Raw genomic sequence first — 18,820 nt, forward strand, 5'->3', positions numbered from 1 at the left:
ATATATATATATATATATATATAGACTGGATCTTGGTGTACAGAGGGCAATTTCTAAATTTGCAGATGACACCAAATTTGGAAGAATTGTAGACAGTGTGGATCTCCAAAGGGAAATTGACAAGTTGGTGGAGTAGGCATGTAGGTGGCATATGAATGCACATTCAACACAGACATTTGAGGTAATGCACTTCGATCAGAAAAACACTAAGACAACATTAAATCGGGAGTATGCTTATAAAGAGTGCGCTGGCATGGAGATAACTGGTGTCTCTGTGTATAGATCATCAAAGGTGGCAGGACAGGTGGAAAGAGCAGTAAGTAAAAGATACAATCCTCTCTGCTTTGTTAAGTGAGCCATAGTGTACACTAGCAAAGAAGTGATGTTGAATTTGTACAAGACACTTGTTGGACCTCAGCTGGAGTATTGTGTTCAGTTGTGGATGTCTCCTGCACCTGCATTCTTACTTTCAGCAAGGTGTATAAAGATTACTGAACCATCTCTGCATCCTTCTTAGAGCTAACTCCTCTACACAGCTTTGTATCATCTGCAAAATTGGAGATAGTACATTTAGTTCCATAATCTAAATCATTAATTTATATTATGAATAGCTGGGGTCCAAGCACTGATCCCTGCAGCACCACACTAGTCACTACCTGTCATTTTGAAAAAGACCTGTTCGTTCCTACTCTTTGTTTCTTGTCTGCCAACGAGTTCTTGAGCCATGTCAGTACACCACCCCACTCACATGTGCTTTAATGCCATATGCTAATATCTTATTCAGAAACATATCAAACACCTTATGGAAGTCCAAGTATGCCACATTCATTGGCTTCTCCTTAGCAACTCTATTAGTTACATTTTTGAAAAATTACAGTAGATTTGTCAAGCATGATTTTCCCTTCATAGATCCATGCTGACATTGCCTGACCCTGTCGATGTTTTGCAAGTCCCTTGCTGTTAAATCTTTCATTATGAACTGTAGAATTTCCCACTACCATGTAAGACGAACTGGTCTGTTGTTCCCTGTTTTCTCTCTATTAATGGGATTACGTTATTCACCCTCCCATCCTCAGGAGCTGTTCCCGAATCTATAGAATCTTGAAAACTAACAGCACGTAGAGGGGCAGCATGGTGGCTCAGTGGTTAGCACTGCTGCCTCACAGTACCAGGAACCCAGATTTGATTCCAGCCTCGGGCCATAGTCTCTACAGAGTTTGTATGTTCTCCCTGTGTCTGTGTGGGTTTTCTCCGGGTGCTTCAGTTTCCTCCCACAGTCCAAAGACGCGCAGGTTAGGTGGATTAACATATTAACATGTGGGGTTGGAGCTAGGTGGAATGTGCTTTAGAGGGTCACTGCGGACTCGATGCACTGAGTGGCTACTTTCCATTCTGTCTGGATTCTATAATTCTGAGATGGCCAATGCATCAACTATTTCTAGGACCATTTCCTTAAGTACTCTGGGATGTAGATTATCAGACTCTGAGAATTTATCAGCCTTTAATCTCATCAATTTCCCCAATGCCATTTCCTTCAGTTCCTCCCTCTCATTAGACTCTGTTCCCTGACATTTTTGAGAGATTATTTGTGTACTCCTTTGTGAAAACAGAAACGCTGTATTGGATTGGCATCTGTCTGTTCCGTATTATAACTTCCTGTTTCAGACCTTTGTCTTCAGCGGTCTTTTTCACTTCACAGACCCAGTGAAGCTTTTTCAATCAATTTGTATGCTCCCTGCAAGCTGTTTGAAATTGCATCTGTAAATGTTTGGTGCAGATTTATCTGATGAATCCAGTGTCTGATGAGGATAAGCACAATGCTGTCGAGGCTTAAGATTGAACTAATTTGTTTTCATAACTGGTTTGTCCAGCTGGATTTTACATATCAGGGTTCAATAAAGTAAACTTGCCACAGAATTATTTTCGGGAAAAACATAGTCATGGCAAGACTGTGTTCCTGGCTGAGCCAGCATTTATTGCCAGTCCTTTATTGTCTTTGAGAAAGTGGTGGTGAACTGCCTCATCTAGATGAATAGTTGAGGAACACTAACAATGGAATCTTAAATTTTATTATGTTTCATGAGGTTTTAGCAAACAAATAGAATCTAGATCAATAAATCGGACAACCCGAGGACTAGTATCTGCACCGACTTAATTTGCACAGTAATATTTAACTTGTTTAGTGCTTAGTGAATTTTTTAGTGTTTGAGCATGATGTTTTGCATCCTACGGATTTGAGTGGTTTAGTAAGACATTTTTCAAGGACTGATTGAAACAACATTTGATCAGCACAAGGCGCCTGAAGCGAATTTTCTCTGTTTACGGGCACAATATCTCTCTTCTAATCTCTCAGTTGAATTCCGTGTTCAGTCACTTGCTTTGATTGCAATATGGTGTTGATCAGCTCAGTGGAGCAAGTCTTGCTTTGTTGCACTCTTGCCTAGCTTGTAGCCAGAGAAACTGGCAATGGTTTCTTCTTCAGCATGTCATCTCATGGAATCTTCATAGGTCGCAACAGGATGTCATGTCTGCGTATGTACTGATTGTAGCCAAGTCTGCTTTCAAACCACTTGTCAATTTCCTCCAGCAGATAGTTTTGGCTCCTACTGCAATTTCTGTCATTGTCAGTCCCTTTCTATGCCACTATCTTAGGTTGAGTGTACATGTTAGTCTCAGCATCCTAAGTTATGTTTCTGACCCAATATACATTTGTTCCAAAGTAAAGGCTGCCAACTTCTATTTCTATTTTATTCCCTGATTCCTTAACTGCCTTTTCCCATCGTGGATGCAACACTGCTCCATGTCTGTCACCACCCAATTCAAAATGTTCCCAGCTCATTCTCCAAAAAACATTACTCATCTAGAAGTTGTATCTTGACCTGTTTATTTGATACTCATCATGGATGAGTTAGATCAAAGGGTGCTGTTTCCGTGCTGCACATCTCTGTGCCTCTAAGTTGCTGATTTGTGTTGACTTACTGACCTGTAATGGCTGCAATTTGTTATCCTTGCTTTGTAGCCTCCTACCTCTCTATTTCTAACCCCCGGTTATACTGCAAGTGTTGTTCAATCATCCTCCCGAACTTTCCTTTCTCAGATCTGGCCTCACCTTTCCACCATCCTCCACCTTGCAACACCTTTGCTGACCATGCTTTTGTGCCTTGATCCAGTGGTCGATAATTTCATCTCTGAACCTCTCATTTTCTTATCACGATTTTTCTTAAGCCTTCCTCTGACCAAAGTTTCAAATTCCTACAGTCTTCTGCATTGGCATTTCTCCCAACACCTCTGAAACATTGTCCACATTAAAAATGCAATTTAAGTATGTTTATTTGCAGAATTAGCAATTCTCTAATTAAACTTTCTTTGACTCATTAGGCCTGATTTTATTGGTGGCTTTAAATAACTGTCAAAGCCTATAGAATCTAAAATCACAAATGTAGGACCTGGAATGATGTACTGTAAATAATAAATATTAAAGCAAAATATCACATCACTATACATTGAATTATAGATGCGTGTATTGGTATAAAAACGATTTTCAATGTTTTGAGCCACATATTGGGTCTCCACGCTGCATGGATGTTTAACCTCAATAGCACACTGAAAGCTAAAATCTCATTCTTTTTGCTTTCTATTTTACACGTAGCTAATTGCTTCTTCTGCTTTGTCCATCTCATTTTCAGCAAGTAATAATGTGTCCAGCATTACTGATGTTGTTTGGACAGGGGCGGATCGTAGTCGCAGAGGACTAGTATACATTGGGTTATGTCCATTTTTTGTGTTGTGTCTCATGAATAATTTGGAGTTTTCATTGATTGATGTTCGAAATGATATCCGGCTGGAATATTTTCTGAGTATTTTAATATCCTTTTTTCTTATATATTTGCATGTAATGTAGCAGCTAAATGCCTCACGAAATATCTTGTTGAAAAGAGTGTAGACGAATGGGTTGACTCCCGAGGAGACATAACCCACCCAGACAAAAATGTCGATCAGTGTTCCAAGAAGTTCCTGATCACAGCTCTTGCAGAGGGCACAAGTGACATTAGTTACAAAAAATGGGCACCACATCACTAGAAATAAGAAGAATACAATTCCTAAAACTTTGGATGCTCGCTGCTCATTGCTGATACACTGCATGGACTTTTTCCCCAAGGTGGAGAGCCTTCTGATGGGTATGTTCTCGAGTGTGCAGGGAAATGTCTTGTCCTTCTGTGAACCATTGAGCATTGCCACCTTTTCAGGAAACTTGGTGGGTGTGAGATCTTGCTGAAAAATGGTTGAGACAGTAGTCCAGTTAAAATGATGGGATGTTTTGGCTTTGATCAAATGTGCCTTCTTTCTCAACACGTGAATCGTCAAAACGTTGATAACAATCATGATGGCAAGGGGAATGAAAAATGCAGCCATTGATCCAAAGATCATAAAATTTTTAAATGTATCAATTTTGAGTGCGCAGGTTTTGTTCATTAGAGTGTTTGTTTCTTCCTGGAAGCTTTTGATGGGAATGGGAACAGCAATACCTGAATTGAAGAGAAAGTAAATTGAGGGCAATACAATAATTGCTTGTCAATTTGGTACTTTTATGTCAAAACTGGTAACATATTTAATTGGATCAGCTCTAAATTGAATTGACCCTGTTGGGAAGACGTTCTGCCCAACTTTATTCAGTTTGGGAGCTGATTGGCTATTTTGAAGCATTTATTTAAGAAATACTTAAGCTTCAAAGTTTAAAAATACTGCTATTGTGCATTCAGATTCTTCTGAGACAACAATTTAGTGCTGTAGAAATTTAAGGCAACTTTTTAAAAGTGTCATGATTAGTCTGAGAAACGAGCACTTTCAAAGTTTATTATTTCATTTTATCAACTTTTCATAAAATTGTAGTATAACATTCAACTCAGACCAATTCTCTCAGTTCAGTATTAATACTCTGAACTGACTAAGATCATAAATAATATGGAATTCTATTATTTACAAAACCCTAAAAACCTTTGCTGGCAATCAACTCTGCTTGTTGCCAATCTTTCTTGACTACCAAATTGAACAAAAATGAATATATATTAGCGAACCGTATCATTAAAAATCGATTTTTATCCCAACTGTAGTTGACAAATAATCTTTTTAATAATTATGTTCAGTGTTGGTATGTTAATGGGTTCCATTATGTAGTTTAGTATATATTGGAAGAATCAAATTAAAGTGTTATACTTACCAATTGAGATGAACCATACTACTGTGATTTTGATGAGAACCTTTGCCCTGGAATTGAAGCGACTGTGCTGAATAGGCTTTTTAATAGCAATATAACGGTCTAGTGAGATGGCACACAAATGCATAATTGACGCTGTGGATAAAAGAACATCCAGGAAGATCCAGATAGGACATATTGCAGAGGGTAAAGGCCACTCAGAATCTGAAATTAAGATAGATCATAGTCAGAATAATGTTAAAGATTATTTAAAAGTCGGCAAGCTAAGTTTTGACATTTTTGTTATAGCATTATCTTTTGGTCTGAATTACATTCATTTCAAGGTCACCATATTTCTGTTCCAGTATTTTGTTCTATCTTCATTCCGCAATGATCAGAACAGGTTTAACAGCCGTATATTAAAGTTTGTCTCAAATTGCATTTCGTTTAAACATAATATACAGTGTAGCTTATTTGTCATTTCTATAAAGCTTGTTCCTGTTTGATTTGCATTTGCATTTAACTTTTACTTGAATTAATCAATTAATGGTAATCAACTTTAAAAGGAGCAGAGACAGGGTTGATTCAGCTAGAACTCTTCTTTTCCTCAGCGATATTCTATTTATCACACTTAAAATTGAAATAGATGAGAGTTCCAGTATTTGAAATTAGCTTTGATTTAACCTCCACTGACTGACAGATCAAGAAATGAATACACTGTAGTTTAAAAGGCAAAGATTTATTTTTGACATTTACATTTGAATTGTTTTTGCATATTTGTGTTTGAAATGTTTTTCAAGTAAATTTTCAATATCTTTATTGTAATTTTTTTCTTTGACTGATACCTGAAGAAATAAAGGTAAGCTTCTACTGGTTCCTTGACATCAGAATACTCTGAAAACTCCTCTGATCATGAGCCTGCTTTTTTTTTAATCTCTGTTAACTTTTAGGAGTATGGTGCATTCTCTATCTAGTTTCAGTTTACTCAATAAGGTTCATATTTGAGTTGAGGAGGTGAGAGAGTTAGGTATGAATTTAATCTGGCCCATGAGGTTTACTGTATATAACAGCAGGATTAGACCATTTGATCCTTCGGGCCTGCTGTGCTATTTAGTGCTATCACGGCTACTCCATTTGTGGTCTTAACTCCCCATTCTTGCCTGCCCATCATAATCCTTATCAAACATATGTCTAATTCAGCCTCAAATGTATTCAGTGACCCAGCCTCTACAGCTGCGAAGAGAATTCTAAAACCTAACGATGCTCTAAGAAAAGAAATCCTTTTCATTTTCTCCTTGAATGGGAGATCTTTTTTCAAAGTTTGCTTTGATCCCATCGTGTTCAGCCAGTGATCAAGCACCTATCTACTGTAGTCCCATTTTCCAGCACATGGCCTTGTATGCTGTGGTGTCTCAAGCGCTCATCTAAACTTGTCTTAACTATTGTAATGGATCCTGCTTTGACCACTTTTCAGGCAGAGAATCATCCACTGGATGAAAGTATTCTTCCTTAAATCCCCTTGAAATCTCTTGTCCTTACCTTAAATCTGTGACCCCTGGTTGTTGAACCTTATTAAGGGGACTGTTTCTTCCTATCTTCCTAATGTTTGCCTCATAATTTTATACACCCTTAGTCAGATTCCCCCCTCAGATTTGTCTACTTGAAGGAAAAAAAACCAACAATCTCGTTCTCGTTACAACTGAAATACCTCAGCCAATGCAACATCCTTATGAATCTCCTTTGCACTTCCTGTAGTGTAATCACATACTTCCTATGTGACGACCAGAAATGCAAACTGAATTCCAGCTATAATTTAACTAATATCATACAGTTCCATAATAACCTACCTTGTATTCAATGCCTTGACCAATAAAGAAATGCCTTCTCAACTATCTTCATTTATTGTTGCCTTCAAGGATCCATGGGTTGTTGCCACTGTATACCATACCACACCATACCATATTCTCTTCCATACCATAATATTCTCTTCCTCTTGCAATAAAAGCCAACATTCCATTTGCATTCTCAATCACTTGCTGTAACTGTTTATTGCCTTTTTGTGATTCACAGGATTCTCAGATCCTTCTGTACAACAGACGTTTGTGGTCATTCTCCATTTAAATATATTCTGCTTTCCTGCTCTTCTTGCCAAAGTCGACAAGGTTTACATTATATCCCATGTGCCATGTACCCACTCACTTAACCTATTTTTTTAAAACTATTCGTCCATGGGATGTGGACATTCACTGGCAAGGCCAGTATTTATTCCCTGTCCTTACTCTTATTCAGAGGGCAGTTAAGAATCAACCATAGGCCAAACCAGGTATGGAAGGCAGATTACCCTTCCTAAAGGGCATTTCCTGCTATTATTTCCTGAACAATGTCCTATCACAGCTGTTAGGTTAACTGCATGTAGATGAATTTTAACAATTTACAGTGGTTACATGGTAATCATTAGGCATCTTTTTATTGAATTTAAATTTCACCATCTGTCATGGTTGGCTACAAATACTGTCCCCAGAATTTTAGCTTGGTTTTTGGATTACCAGATCAGTGACATTACCACTATGCCACTGCCTTCCCTCATATCTCTCTACAAACTCTGCCCTCTTGACATCTTGTATTTTTGTATCATTAGCAAATGTAGCTACCATACCTTCAGTTTGACCCTTATTCATCCAACAGATTTAGCATACCCCTTCTGTTACTTTCTCACACATGCATATTTAGCTTTCCTTTGAATACCTCCATGCTATTTATGTAAATTACTCTTTGTGGTGTCAAAGCCCGTAGTCTTGTCTTGTCTTTGCGTATTGAAATTTCTTCTAAATTTTCCATTGCATTTATTCATGACTTTCGTAGACAGTTATAGAGACTAGGAGCAGGAGGAAGCCATTTGACCTTTGAGCAAGCTCTGTCATTTAATTTGTTATGACTGATTCACTATCTCATTGTCATAATTCCCACTTGCTTCCCATATCTCTTGACACCTTTAAAATCAAAATTACCTGTCTCTTTATTTAATATATTTAGTGAGTTGGACTCCTCAGCCTTCTGTGATAGAGAGTTCCATAGGTTCACTAGGCTTTGAGTGGGGAAAACAAATTTTCATCTTTGTCCTAAATCCTGAGACTCTGTTCCCTCGTTCTGTACTCCCCAACCAGGGAGTTCCTCTAACCCTGTTAGAATTTTATATGTTTAAGTCATAACCTCTCTCATCCTTCTAAACTCTTGTGAATACACACCCAACTCTAATGAAAACAGGCCCAGGTATGATCTCAAGAGTTGGACTGTTGCAAATGAAAATATTTTGTCGACCTCTCTGCTGTCAAAACCCTTTGCTTCAAGATCACCATTCCTCCTGTCTCGGCGTTCTGTTTTCACAGTATTAGGCCTCGTCTCTCTCATTTTCTGACCTAAATTTCCATGTACGTTCTCTCAACCAGGTTTTCTGGTTAAGTTTAATTTATTGTCAAATACACTGTTGGATGAGCAGTACCTGGATTTGTGCGTTGTGACTGAATATTTTTAAATGTAGAAAAAATGTAATATAATTGAGCTATAAATTCAGGTTAAATTATTATAAAAGTAAGGATAATTATTGCAAAATGGTAAATGAAATTAAATACAAAAATAAGGATAATATGAATCATGTCTGCTTAACTCAGTAGAAAATATTCTGCCATTCTGCAGAATGTTATAATCCCAGTTACAAGAATACTGGACTATCTGTTATGATTTAGCTCAATTGACCATAATCTATGAATAATATCGTGTGAAAGAACCAAGGGTAAGAAAATAAGTGCCTGGATTCCAAAGTTGAATTCTTTGACCATTATCTTAAACTAAACTAGACTCTTTTAGCCTCAGTGTTTTATTTGACCCTGAACTGTTTTTGATTTCATATGTTTTTATTATATCCAGATTCAACGATTCCAGCTAACATTAAGATAACTTCCATTTTTTCTAATCCTGTTCTCTTTGGGTGCTTGCATACTAATGCTTGCCAAATCTATATTGACGTTCACTTCATTGTAAAATGTATTCAGTACTATTAAAACAAATGCGCCATCTTTGAAAAAAGGTATGAGATTTTAAGCATTCACAATTGATAGCCTGTGGAATTCATTGTCACAGAGCGCAGTGGACGCCGTGATGTTAAATGTCTTCAAGGCAGAGATTGATAAATTTTTGATCTCGAAGGAATTAAGGGCTATGGGGAATGTGCGGGTAAGTGGCATTGAAATGCCCATCAGCCATGATTGAATGGTGCAGTGGACTAGATGGGCCGAATGGCCTTACTTCCACTCCTATGTATTATGGTCTTATGGGCTTATAGAATCTCTGCCAGAGACAGGCGATGTACTTAAAACGGTTTGTGCACTACAACAGTTCTACAAAGCAAGTCAGCAGTAAACGCTCTCAAAAGGGTGCTGACAACATGTTAACTGAAGTTTGACTCCACACTGTGCTAAAGCCCACTTGCAAAACACAAATTAAGTGAACCATATTGATCAAAATTGATGCATTTGAATCTTGGTTGGGGTGAGATGGGGTTACACACTGTCACCTGTTATTTCTGAACCCAGTGTCCAGATATTTAATAGACCTTTGGCTTGTGGCCAAACTCACATAATCTCATTCCTTATAGTAGTGTCGTCCATTCTTTTCAATAATTTGTTTCAACAAATTTATTAAAATCAAGGATGAAGACTTTGGATTTTGCTGTACTGCTGCAAATTACCTGAAATTGCACAATTCTGCCTTCACTAGAAGCCATAAAGCACTGCCCTTAGTTTGCAGACCTGAAATGTTCTGTGAAAACTGCCAGCTATGAGTTAAACAAAATCAAATTCTTTGATTAGCATCTCTATGTCACTAGGTTCCCCAAGGAAATTTCGAGAACAGTCCGGCCACTGTCCTTCCAAAGGCGGGCCTGACTTTCTCGTCACTTCGCAGTTCAGAAAATGAAATAGATGGGGCCTTGATCTTTTCTCATCCAGCAATTCCAATTTTCCTACATCTGCATGAACCTGTGAATGCTGCAAATCTCGGAAAATTTGCTGGACATATTCAACAAGTCTAACAGCATCTGTGGAGAAAGAAAACCAGAACCAATTCTGCTTTTAATTCTGTTTGGATATCGATCTGTGACATTCTTGTTTCTCCATTCTTCCTCCTGCACTCCATGACCCTCATGCGTCCCCTTTTGTCAAACCATGAATGGTTATCCAAATTTGCTGCTTTCTCCAACACTGGACTCTAAATAGCACTATTTTTGACTCTGTCAACCTCATGTGCTTTATTGGATTGTAATCTCACTGAAGAGTAGTCTTGTAAAGACTGGTCACCTCACCATATTTGCCATTACCCATTGAGTAATTAACAGCATTAATTAGCTATATTCCTTATTTCTCTTCCTCTTTAAATTCAATTTCCATTATTAAATTGTTTTTTTAAAAAAGTCATTTGGAGTTAACTTCTCAGTAGTTTCCAATGTGATATTCATTTTTGTATGTCTTCTGCTCATTTGTGAGATTGTATGCACTCTTGGCAGCAGAATCCCTAAATTGATTGTAACAGACACACATAGAAAATTGGACTATATGATATCAATTTCTCCTTTCTTTTAAAAAAAACTTGATTAAAATAATGTTTATAGAGTCTTATTTCAAGTTTCTTTTGTTTTGATATTCTGAGGAGTCTGTTCAACCCTTTCACTATGCAGCTGTTTTTCATCACATGCTTGCAGAACTTCTTTCTTATTTCCAAACATAGGTTTAAAGTTAACTTAAAAAACAGAAATGTTGATGTACAAAAGCAATGTCACAATTTTCAAAGATTGTTTTTTTATGCATTTGCTGGACATATTTGCTGGCTTGCAACGAGAATTATGTTCGGCACAATTCATCACAAGCCAATCGGGTTTCTGCTCCATTATTTTGTTTTTCTGGTCCTTCCCAACTACCCAGCTAAATTTCATTTTGCTTCCTCTTGATTTGGCCTGAATTTGCTGCTTTCCTTGCTCCACCAAAAACTTTTATCAGTTTTTCCTTTGTTGCCTCAAAACCTGGCTGTTCCAATGTTCTTCTAGCCAACCATCTAGTTTGCGTACTATGCAAACTTGAGTTCATCCAAAACTGCTGTCCACATCCTATAACTCTCATCTAGTTCCATTGACCTGTGATCAGTAACCTACAATGGCTCACTGAGCAATTCCTTAATTAAAGGAGGACACGGTCCATTTTTGTTTGCATTAAATTTTTCTTGACACCAGGCAAAGGAGTGCATTTTAACTATAGTCATTGTTGTGCTTGAGGGAAATAATGGCGACTGATTTGTGCATGGTAAGCTCTCACGAATAGAAATGAGAAGTTGAATGAATGGTCTGTTTTTTTGTGGTATTGGTTCAAGGATAAATATTGAGAGTAGATCTTCTGTTCTGCTTCACATTAGTATCATGAGGTTATTTATATTCACGTACCATATACCTGGCATTGATTTAACCTAAATGCGGTTGTAGGTCAAGGTTTTGAGAGCCATGGTATTGAGTAAATAATTTTTTTGATTGAGACATGGGTATTAAAGATGGTGGAGGAAAGAATCATATTGCAAGGAAGCCAGTGGCACAGTGGTAATGTAACTGGACCAGTAATCCAGAATCCCAAACTATTGTTCTGAGACATAAGTTTGAATCTCATCATGAAATATATTGAAATTTTGAATTTAGAAGAAATCTGCAAAAATCTAGGGTCTAGATTAGTGGTGCTGGAAAAGCATAGCAGGTCAGGCAGCATCCGAGGAGCAGGAAAATCGACGTTTCGGGCAAAAGCCCTTCATCATGAATAGAGGCAGGGTGCCTGCAGAGTGGAATTAAAAGCTAGCCTAATAGCCTTATATCAGTGTTGTAAAAGTACTGTTGGTTTGCTAATATCCTTTAGGGAAGTAAGCCTGCCATCCTTACCAAGTCTGCTCCAACTCTGACTCTAGACCTGCAACAATGTGGTTGACTCTTAATGCCCTCGGGGCATTAGGAATAAATAAATTTTGGTGTAGCTGATACCCCTATCCCTTGAATTAAAAATAAAGGGATGGCTGTTGCCAAGATATTTGAATTGTAGGCCAAAGATGAGATAGTTGAGGGGAAGATAACAGTTCAATGTTAAGTTCTGATGCAATGAAGTGGGCTTAGTTATGGGCTTGTTGGGGGGGTGCAGTGGGGTGGGGTGGAGAGCAGGAATGTACACCGCTAAGGTGAGGGTGCAATTTATATAGATTGAGATGATTACAAGGAACTGGGCAGAGATTACTTTATTAGTGATGGTAGGGATAGACATACCAAAGCCACATCGGATGGCAAACCCAATAGAATGGCCATGAATAATATAGGAAAGTTTGGGGAGGAATGGAATGTGGTAGATTCAGGAGAGGAAAAATGATAGGCTTGCAGATCTAATTGCCTTTAACAGTCTCTGGAGTCCCAACTATTTATAGCCAATGTACCACTTCAGGAGCATAGTAAAGTTGTTATGGAAGAACATGGCAGCTGATTGCACAGCAATTTTCACAAACAGCAGTGTAATAACGATTAGGCAATTTGTTTCTGTGTTGAAAAACGTGGTGCTGGAAAAACACAGCAGGCCAGGCAGTAGCCGAGGAGCAGGAGAATCGACGTTTCGGGCATAAGCCCTTCTTCAGGAATGAGGCTGGTGTGCCAAGCGGGCTGAGATAAAAGGTATGGGGGAGGGGCGCTGGGAATACGATAGGTGAAAGGAGGTGAGGGTGCAGGTGATAGGCGGGAGAGGGGGTGGGGACGGAGAGGTCAGGAAGAAGATTGCCGGTCAAGAGGGCGGTGCTGAGATAAGGTGGGGGGAGGGGAAATGAGGAAGCTTATCTCAGTCCCAACCCCCGATTCAGCACCGCCCTCTTGACCGGCAATCATCTTCCCGACCTTTCTGCCCCCACCCCCTCTCTGGCCTATCACCCGCACCCTCACCACCTTCCACCTATCATATTCCCAGCACCCCACCCCCTACCTTTTATCTCAGCCCGCTTGGCACATCAGCCTCATTCCTGAAGAAGGGCTTATGCCCGAAACGTCGATTCTCCTGCTCCTCGGATGCTGCCTGGCCTGCTGTGTTTTTCTAGCACCGCATTTTTCAACTCTGGTCTCCAGCATCTGCGGTCCTCACTTTCTCCCAATTCTGTTTCTGTGGTGTTGACTGAGAAATAAATATCCCCTCAGGGTTCTCTAAGTTCCTCCCTCGTTCAGTTTAGTGCCTTGAAATCCTTTACATACATCTGAGAGGGTAGAGAGGGCTTCTGTTTAGCATTATATCCAAAAGACAACACCCCTAGTGCAGCAGTCCTTTAGTGCAACCAAGAGTGCAGAAGAAATTTACATGGATATTGCCTGGACTCAATGGTCTGAGTTACAGGGAGAGGTTGGGTAAGCTACGATTTATATCTTTAGAGCGTAGAAGACTCGGGGTCGTTATAGAGGTGTAGAAATTCATGAGAGGCATGGATAGGGTGAATGCCCTCAGTCTTTTTCCTAGGGTTGGGGAATCGAAGATTCGAGGGCATCAGTTTAAGATTAGAGTGGAAAGAATAAAAGACAACCTGAGGGGCAACTTTTTTTACACAGAGGCTGGTATGCATACGGAATGAGTTGACAGCGGAAGTGGTTGAGGCAAGTACATTAGCAATATTTATTTGGCATTTGGACAAATACATGAATAGGAAAGGATTAGAACGATATTGGCCAAGTGCAGGGAAGTGGGGTTAGCATGGACTGACATCTTAGCCGACATGGACCAGTTTGGGCCAAAAGGCCTGTCTCCATGCTGTTGGACTCTATGACTACTTTATTGCATGCAAGCCCTAATAAATAAAAGGTGTATAAATCATTTATTAAAGCTTTGAGCTATAAAATTCTGCAGTGTTGTCTTAAAAGTATTTTGGCCAAATAGCTGTTGAATCTAGGGAAAAAATATTTACTCTTGGATAAGCAAATGTTGTTCTGTAGCTGAAGTCACTTTGCACACATCCTTGGCTCTGAGGTGTTTTCTGGATCAATTATGGCTGGCGAATATCACTTCTCTGGAGACAGTGATGTACAGTTTGAATGGAATAGTTTAGGTTAGATAGGCTTCAGATTGGTTTCACAGGGCAGCCCAACATGGAGGGCCGAAGAGCCTGTACTACGCTATAATATTCTATGTTCTATAAGTGATGTCTGAGCATTGCTGAATATGAACATGAGCTGCTTCAATATCTGAGGAATCATCAATGGTAATGAACACCATGTAATTATCAGCAAATATCCCCACTTCAGACCTCTTGATGGGGTAAAGATTATTGTTAAAGCAGTGGGAGAAGGTTGGACCAAAGACACCACCTGATAAACTCCTGTAGTGATGTGCTGGGATTGACCTTGAAGAATCATAAACTATATTTTGTGCTTGGATGCTTGGTTTGAATCCAACTAGCAGTTTTCCCTCTGATTCCCATTGATTCCATTGGAGATTCATGATACCATGCTTGGTCAAATGGTGTCTTAAAATCAAGGGAACTGACTCACCTCACCTCTGGAGTTCAGCTGTTTTGTCCATACTTTGACCAAGGCTATAATGAAGTCAAGAGCTGGTGACCCAGGTGGCACCCAAACCAAAAGTCAATACGCAGGTTATTACTGAATAAATTGCACTTTATCAAATGCATTTTTAAAGTCCAAGTACAGAGCATCAACTGTGCCACCTTTATCAAAGAACTCCATAAATTTAAGGCACAACTTACCTGAAAGGAATCCACATTGGTTCTCATTTTGTAAGCCAAATGTTTCCAAATGAAAACTAGTTGTTGCAGCTAATGTTTTTGATTTTTTTTTCTCTCCATCACTGACATTTGGCTGACTGCTTTGTAGTTATTGTGATTATCCTCCTCTTTTGAATAAGAGAATAACATCTGCAGCCTCCTATCCTTTCTCAACACTCTCCCAATCCAAGGAGATTTCACATTCTGACGAGAGCTTCTGCTGTTTTCATCAGTGTTTTCATCAGTAATTCCATCAGCAATCTAAGATGCATCCCACCCAGACCGCTGATTTTGCAACTTTCCATGCCACCAACCTTTTATGTACCTCTTGCTTTTTTTCTACCCCCTCTCGAAATAGCAAGCGAACGGTGTCTTTACCATTTTGTATATTCATTTTTTTTTCATAATCCAAAAACAAGTTCCAATATTATTCTTTCTTAATTTTCTGGTACTTCAAAATAGCAAAACTCAATCTTTCGAATAAAATATCCTTTTACTTACCGAGACATACTTTATGTTTTTTGAGCATCTTTAATTTCAATTGATTTGGATAGACTGGTTGCATAACTTTTTTTTGAAAGTATTTTAGATGATGGTGAAAGCTCAATTAATATCTATTGTAACTTGACATGTTGCACAATTCTATAACATTCTTAATCCTAACTCTACCTAATGTAAATTAGAATAATTCTTAGTTTATGACCAATGCTGTTTTAAAATCTCTTCACATCTAGTTTTTTTGAACTGGTTTTATTTTTAATTTCATTACTGTAGTTTGTTTTAGGACAGTACTAACACTGTCAGATTTAAATTTAAAAGCAAATATGTATGCACAATTTAGTCAGAGTTTTAGATATAAGTTGTGTGAAAAATACACTGCAGTGTTGTTCGTGAAAAGAAATTAAAATTGATTTAAATGTGTTGACCAGCTGCATGGGTCCTTATGTTATGCACAAGGAACTGTAGGATTATTGTTGCTAACAAAATTGAATTCAGCATTGATGGACTGATAATATCTTTATCTGTGCTCCACTTCAGCTCTGATATCAGTACAAAGGAAGCCAAGTTGGAATCAAAAAGTGGAATTCATTTAGAGCAACATTAAAATACCAAAGATAAAAACTTACACACGCAGATGTTTTAAAATTATAATGTATGATTCTGTCTTAAATGGCTGCAGAAGATCTACATGGGTAATTTTAAAATTGCTTCACTATCAAATATTCTTGAGTCACTGACCAGATAACACGGACACTTCTGTTGACATTGAAATTTACATTTATGTTGCTCCATAACAACATGGTACACAATGATGCCTCTGTTGCTTTGATAGTGGAGATGAAATTCAAAAAGAGCAAGTGCTACCTCCTTTATTCTATGTTTGACACTGATGTGGTTGTTTCCAGGGATGGCACAGTTAGAGCTGGATAATATTTAAACTGTTATTTTATGTATTTTCTTACAAAATAGTCTTTTTTTTTCAAAAGCAAAGATTGCTTAGTCAGAGCAGTAGCTGCCAAAGGTTTTAGCATTTTATTTAATTAAAATTAAGTAATGAAAATACTGAAAATATTTAGGTGTCCTTGAATATTACATTTCATTTTTTTGTATTTATTCATCATTAACTTCTATTTTTCTTTATGAAGGTGTGTCAGCTTTGTAATATTGAAATGTTAGATTGGCATACATAGCTTTGCATTAAATGATTTACAACCATTAGTTTTCACAAAAATTAACTAAATCCGAACTTGTTTGGATATCAAGCATTAACACAGCAGAATAACTGTTTTAAAGTTTGTTGTTGTTAGCACTAAATATACTATCATGACTTTGTAGTCTTACAATCACTTTCTCCCACAACCCTTCGCAAAGAAATTGTATTTGAGGGAATGCTTTATCGACACAAGGTTTTAAAATTTTAATTTAATAAGGCATAGTACCTTTGAGGTATGTTGTCATGAATTGCTTTATTTATTAGCTGCCTCTTTCTGTCAACTGGTTATGTGTGTATAACAAAAACCTCAACAAAGGGAGATATTTGCAAATTAATTTATAAGCACAATAGAATTGTGAATTTCATTTTTCCGTTTTATCTTTTCTGATCTGTATATTATACAGTGAACACAGTCAACCACTTTTACAACTAAATGTTTTGGCATTTTTGAGGTATTTTGCTATAGTACTTAAATTTTAATATTTGATGTAAATTTATATGCAATAGCAGTTTATAATCTATAAATTCATATTTTGTCTAATTGACTTCTGTTCCGAGGAATTGCTAATAGATTAAACAAATGACATAATATTTATAGCACAGGCCATTTGGCCAAACAGATTTCTATCATTTTTAATGCTGTACACAAGCTTTCCCCACCCTTCTGCATTTAATCTTATTGATTTCTGCCTTCTGTTTGTTGAACATCTCCTAAATGTACCTCTCTATTTGTCTCAATTACTCATTGTGGTGTTAAGGTCAACATTCTAGCCACAGTTCAGTTTAAGAAGTTTCCCTGTTAGACCTACTAGTAACTATCTTATTTATAGCCCCTAATTTAGTTAATGAGCCTGCTATTCTGGATAATTTCACAAATTGTGTGTTGTTTTGAAGACATTGAAATAAAGCGCTACAATAAATTTAAATATGGTACAATCTGATTTCTATTACAGAGACAATTTCTTATAAATTTATGGATTAACACAAAATTTTCAAGATGATTGGAAATCGGCAAAAATTGAGTACGTAGGTAATGTTATAATTTGGAACAAGATCCCTTGGAAAGAAATTATAAATGTGTAGAATAATTTCCAACATACAAGAGTCTTCGGGAAAGAAGTATGAATGATGTGCAGTATGTACAATTCCAAGAATAAATTATTAGCTCCACTCAGGCATTTTCACACAGTTGGAAATATGTTTCATTCCACTTTCCCTCAAGTTGAAAGTAACCCAAATTAAACACACAACTGCAATTATTTAGCATTAACAAAGAACAAGTTAGAGTATTATGCTATATGAATTACTTGTAATGCTTTACTGGATGTGAATTACTGCAATTCTATTAAAGAGAAAATTGAATAGACTTACTGAACAGTGTGTTTAGGAGAGCGATGGGCATCACCAGGAGTCCAACTAACATGTCTGCTACTGCAAGTGACATGAGAAAGTAGTTGGTGGCATTTTGGAGTTTCTTCTCAAGCGAAACTGCTAAAATAACAAGTATATTGCCTCCGATTGTGGGTATGATCACTAGTAAAATCAATAGTGCTGCCCAGCGAAGTCCATCCTTCGACTGATCACCTTCCAGAAAATTAGAACCAATAAGAAAACCAGTGAGCCTTGATTCCTCTGTAATTGTCAGATAGAAGGTTCCATTTCTTCCAGAATTGTTGAGGGACTGCATTGGAGTTGTCTGCATCCTGCTGATTGTAAACATGGTCACAGAATCCACAGTGTTCGATGTGCCATTACTGTCTGAACCAGGCATCATGCTTTGAGTACTGGCAGTTGGCCCTCTGGTTGCTTTTGAAGAATCATGAGGAGAATGCAGCATGGTTTGAACAATCTGTTCACAGGATGTTTGTGCCAGACTAACATGTCTTTGCACTAGATTCTTTTAGAAGTTTTTCCCCTCAATTTGCTGACTCATGTTTTTTTGAGGGAATATTACTTTTTCCATCTTTGCTCAAAATTTCCATGTTATTACTTTTTGTGCCTTTTCTTTATAGTAAATGTTGATTCTCAAAAAGAAAGTACTTTTAACAGATTTGTCAAGAACCAAAGGTCTCTTAAAAATGAGCAGTCATCAAACT

The 18,820-nt window shown here is 37.7% G+C and overlaps 2 protein-coding genes across 2 annotated transcripts in view; one reads left to right on the forward strand and one right to left on the reverse strand.

Moving 5' to 3' along the window:
- Nucleotides 1-18,820, forward strand: part of psmd1 (proteasome 26S subunit, non-ATPase 1) — a 100,004-nt gene that overhangs the window by 45,040 nt on the left and 36,144 nt on the right. The gene's annotated exons all lie outside the window — the stretch shown is intronic.
- htr2b (5-hydroxytryptamine (serotonin) receptor 2B, G protein-coupled) lies at nt 3,640-18,495 on the reverse strand. Its single transcript, XM_072571799.1, has 3 exons — nt 18,096-18,495; nt 5,219-5,419; nt 3,640-4,526 (listed from the first exon to the last, which is right to left on the reverse strand). Exons 1-3 carry the CDS (start codon nt 18,493-18,495, stop codon nt 3,640-3,642), a joined length of 1,488 nt encoding a protein of 495 aa, XP_072427900.1.

The sequence above is a fragment of the Chiloscyllium punctatum genome, chromosome 6 (genome assembly GCF_047496795.1).
Source record: "Chiloscyllium punctatum isolate Juve2018m chromosome 6, sChiPun1.3, whole genome shotgun sequence".
Taxonomy (NCBI): Eukaryota; Metazoa; Chordata; class Chondrichthyes; order Orectolobiformes; family Hemiscylliidae; genus Chiloscyllium; species Chiloscyllium punctatum.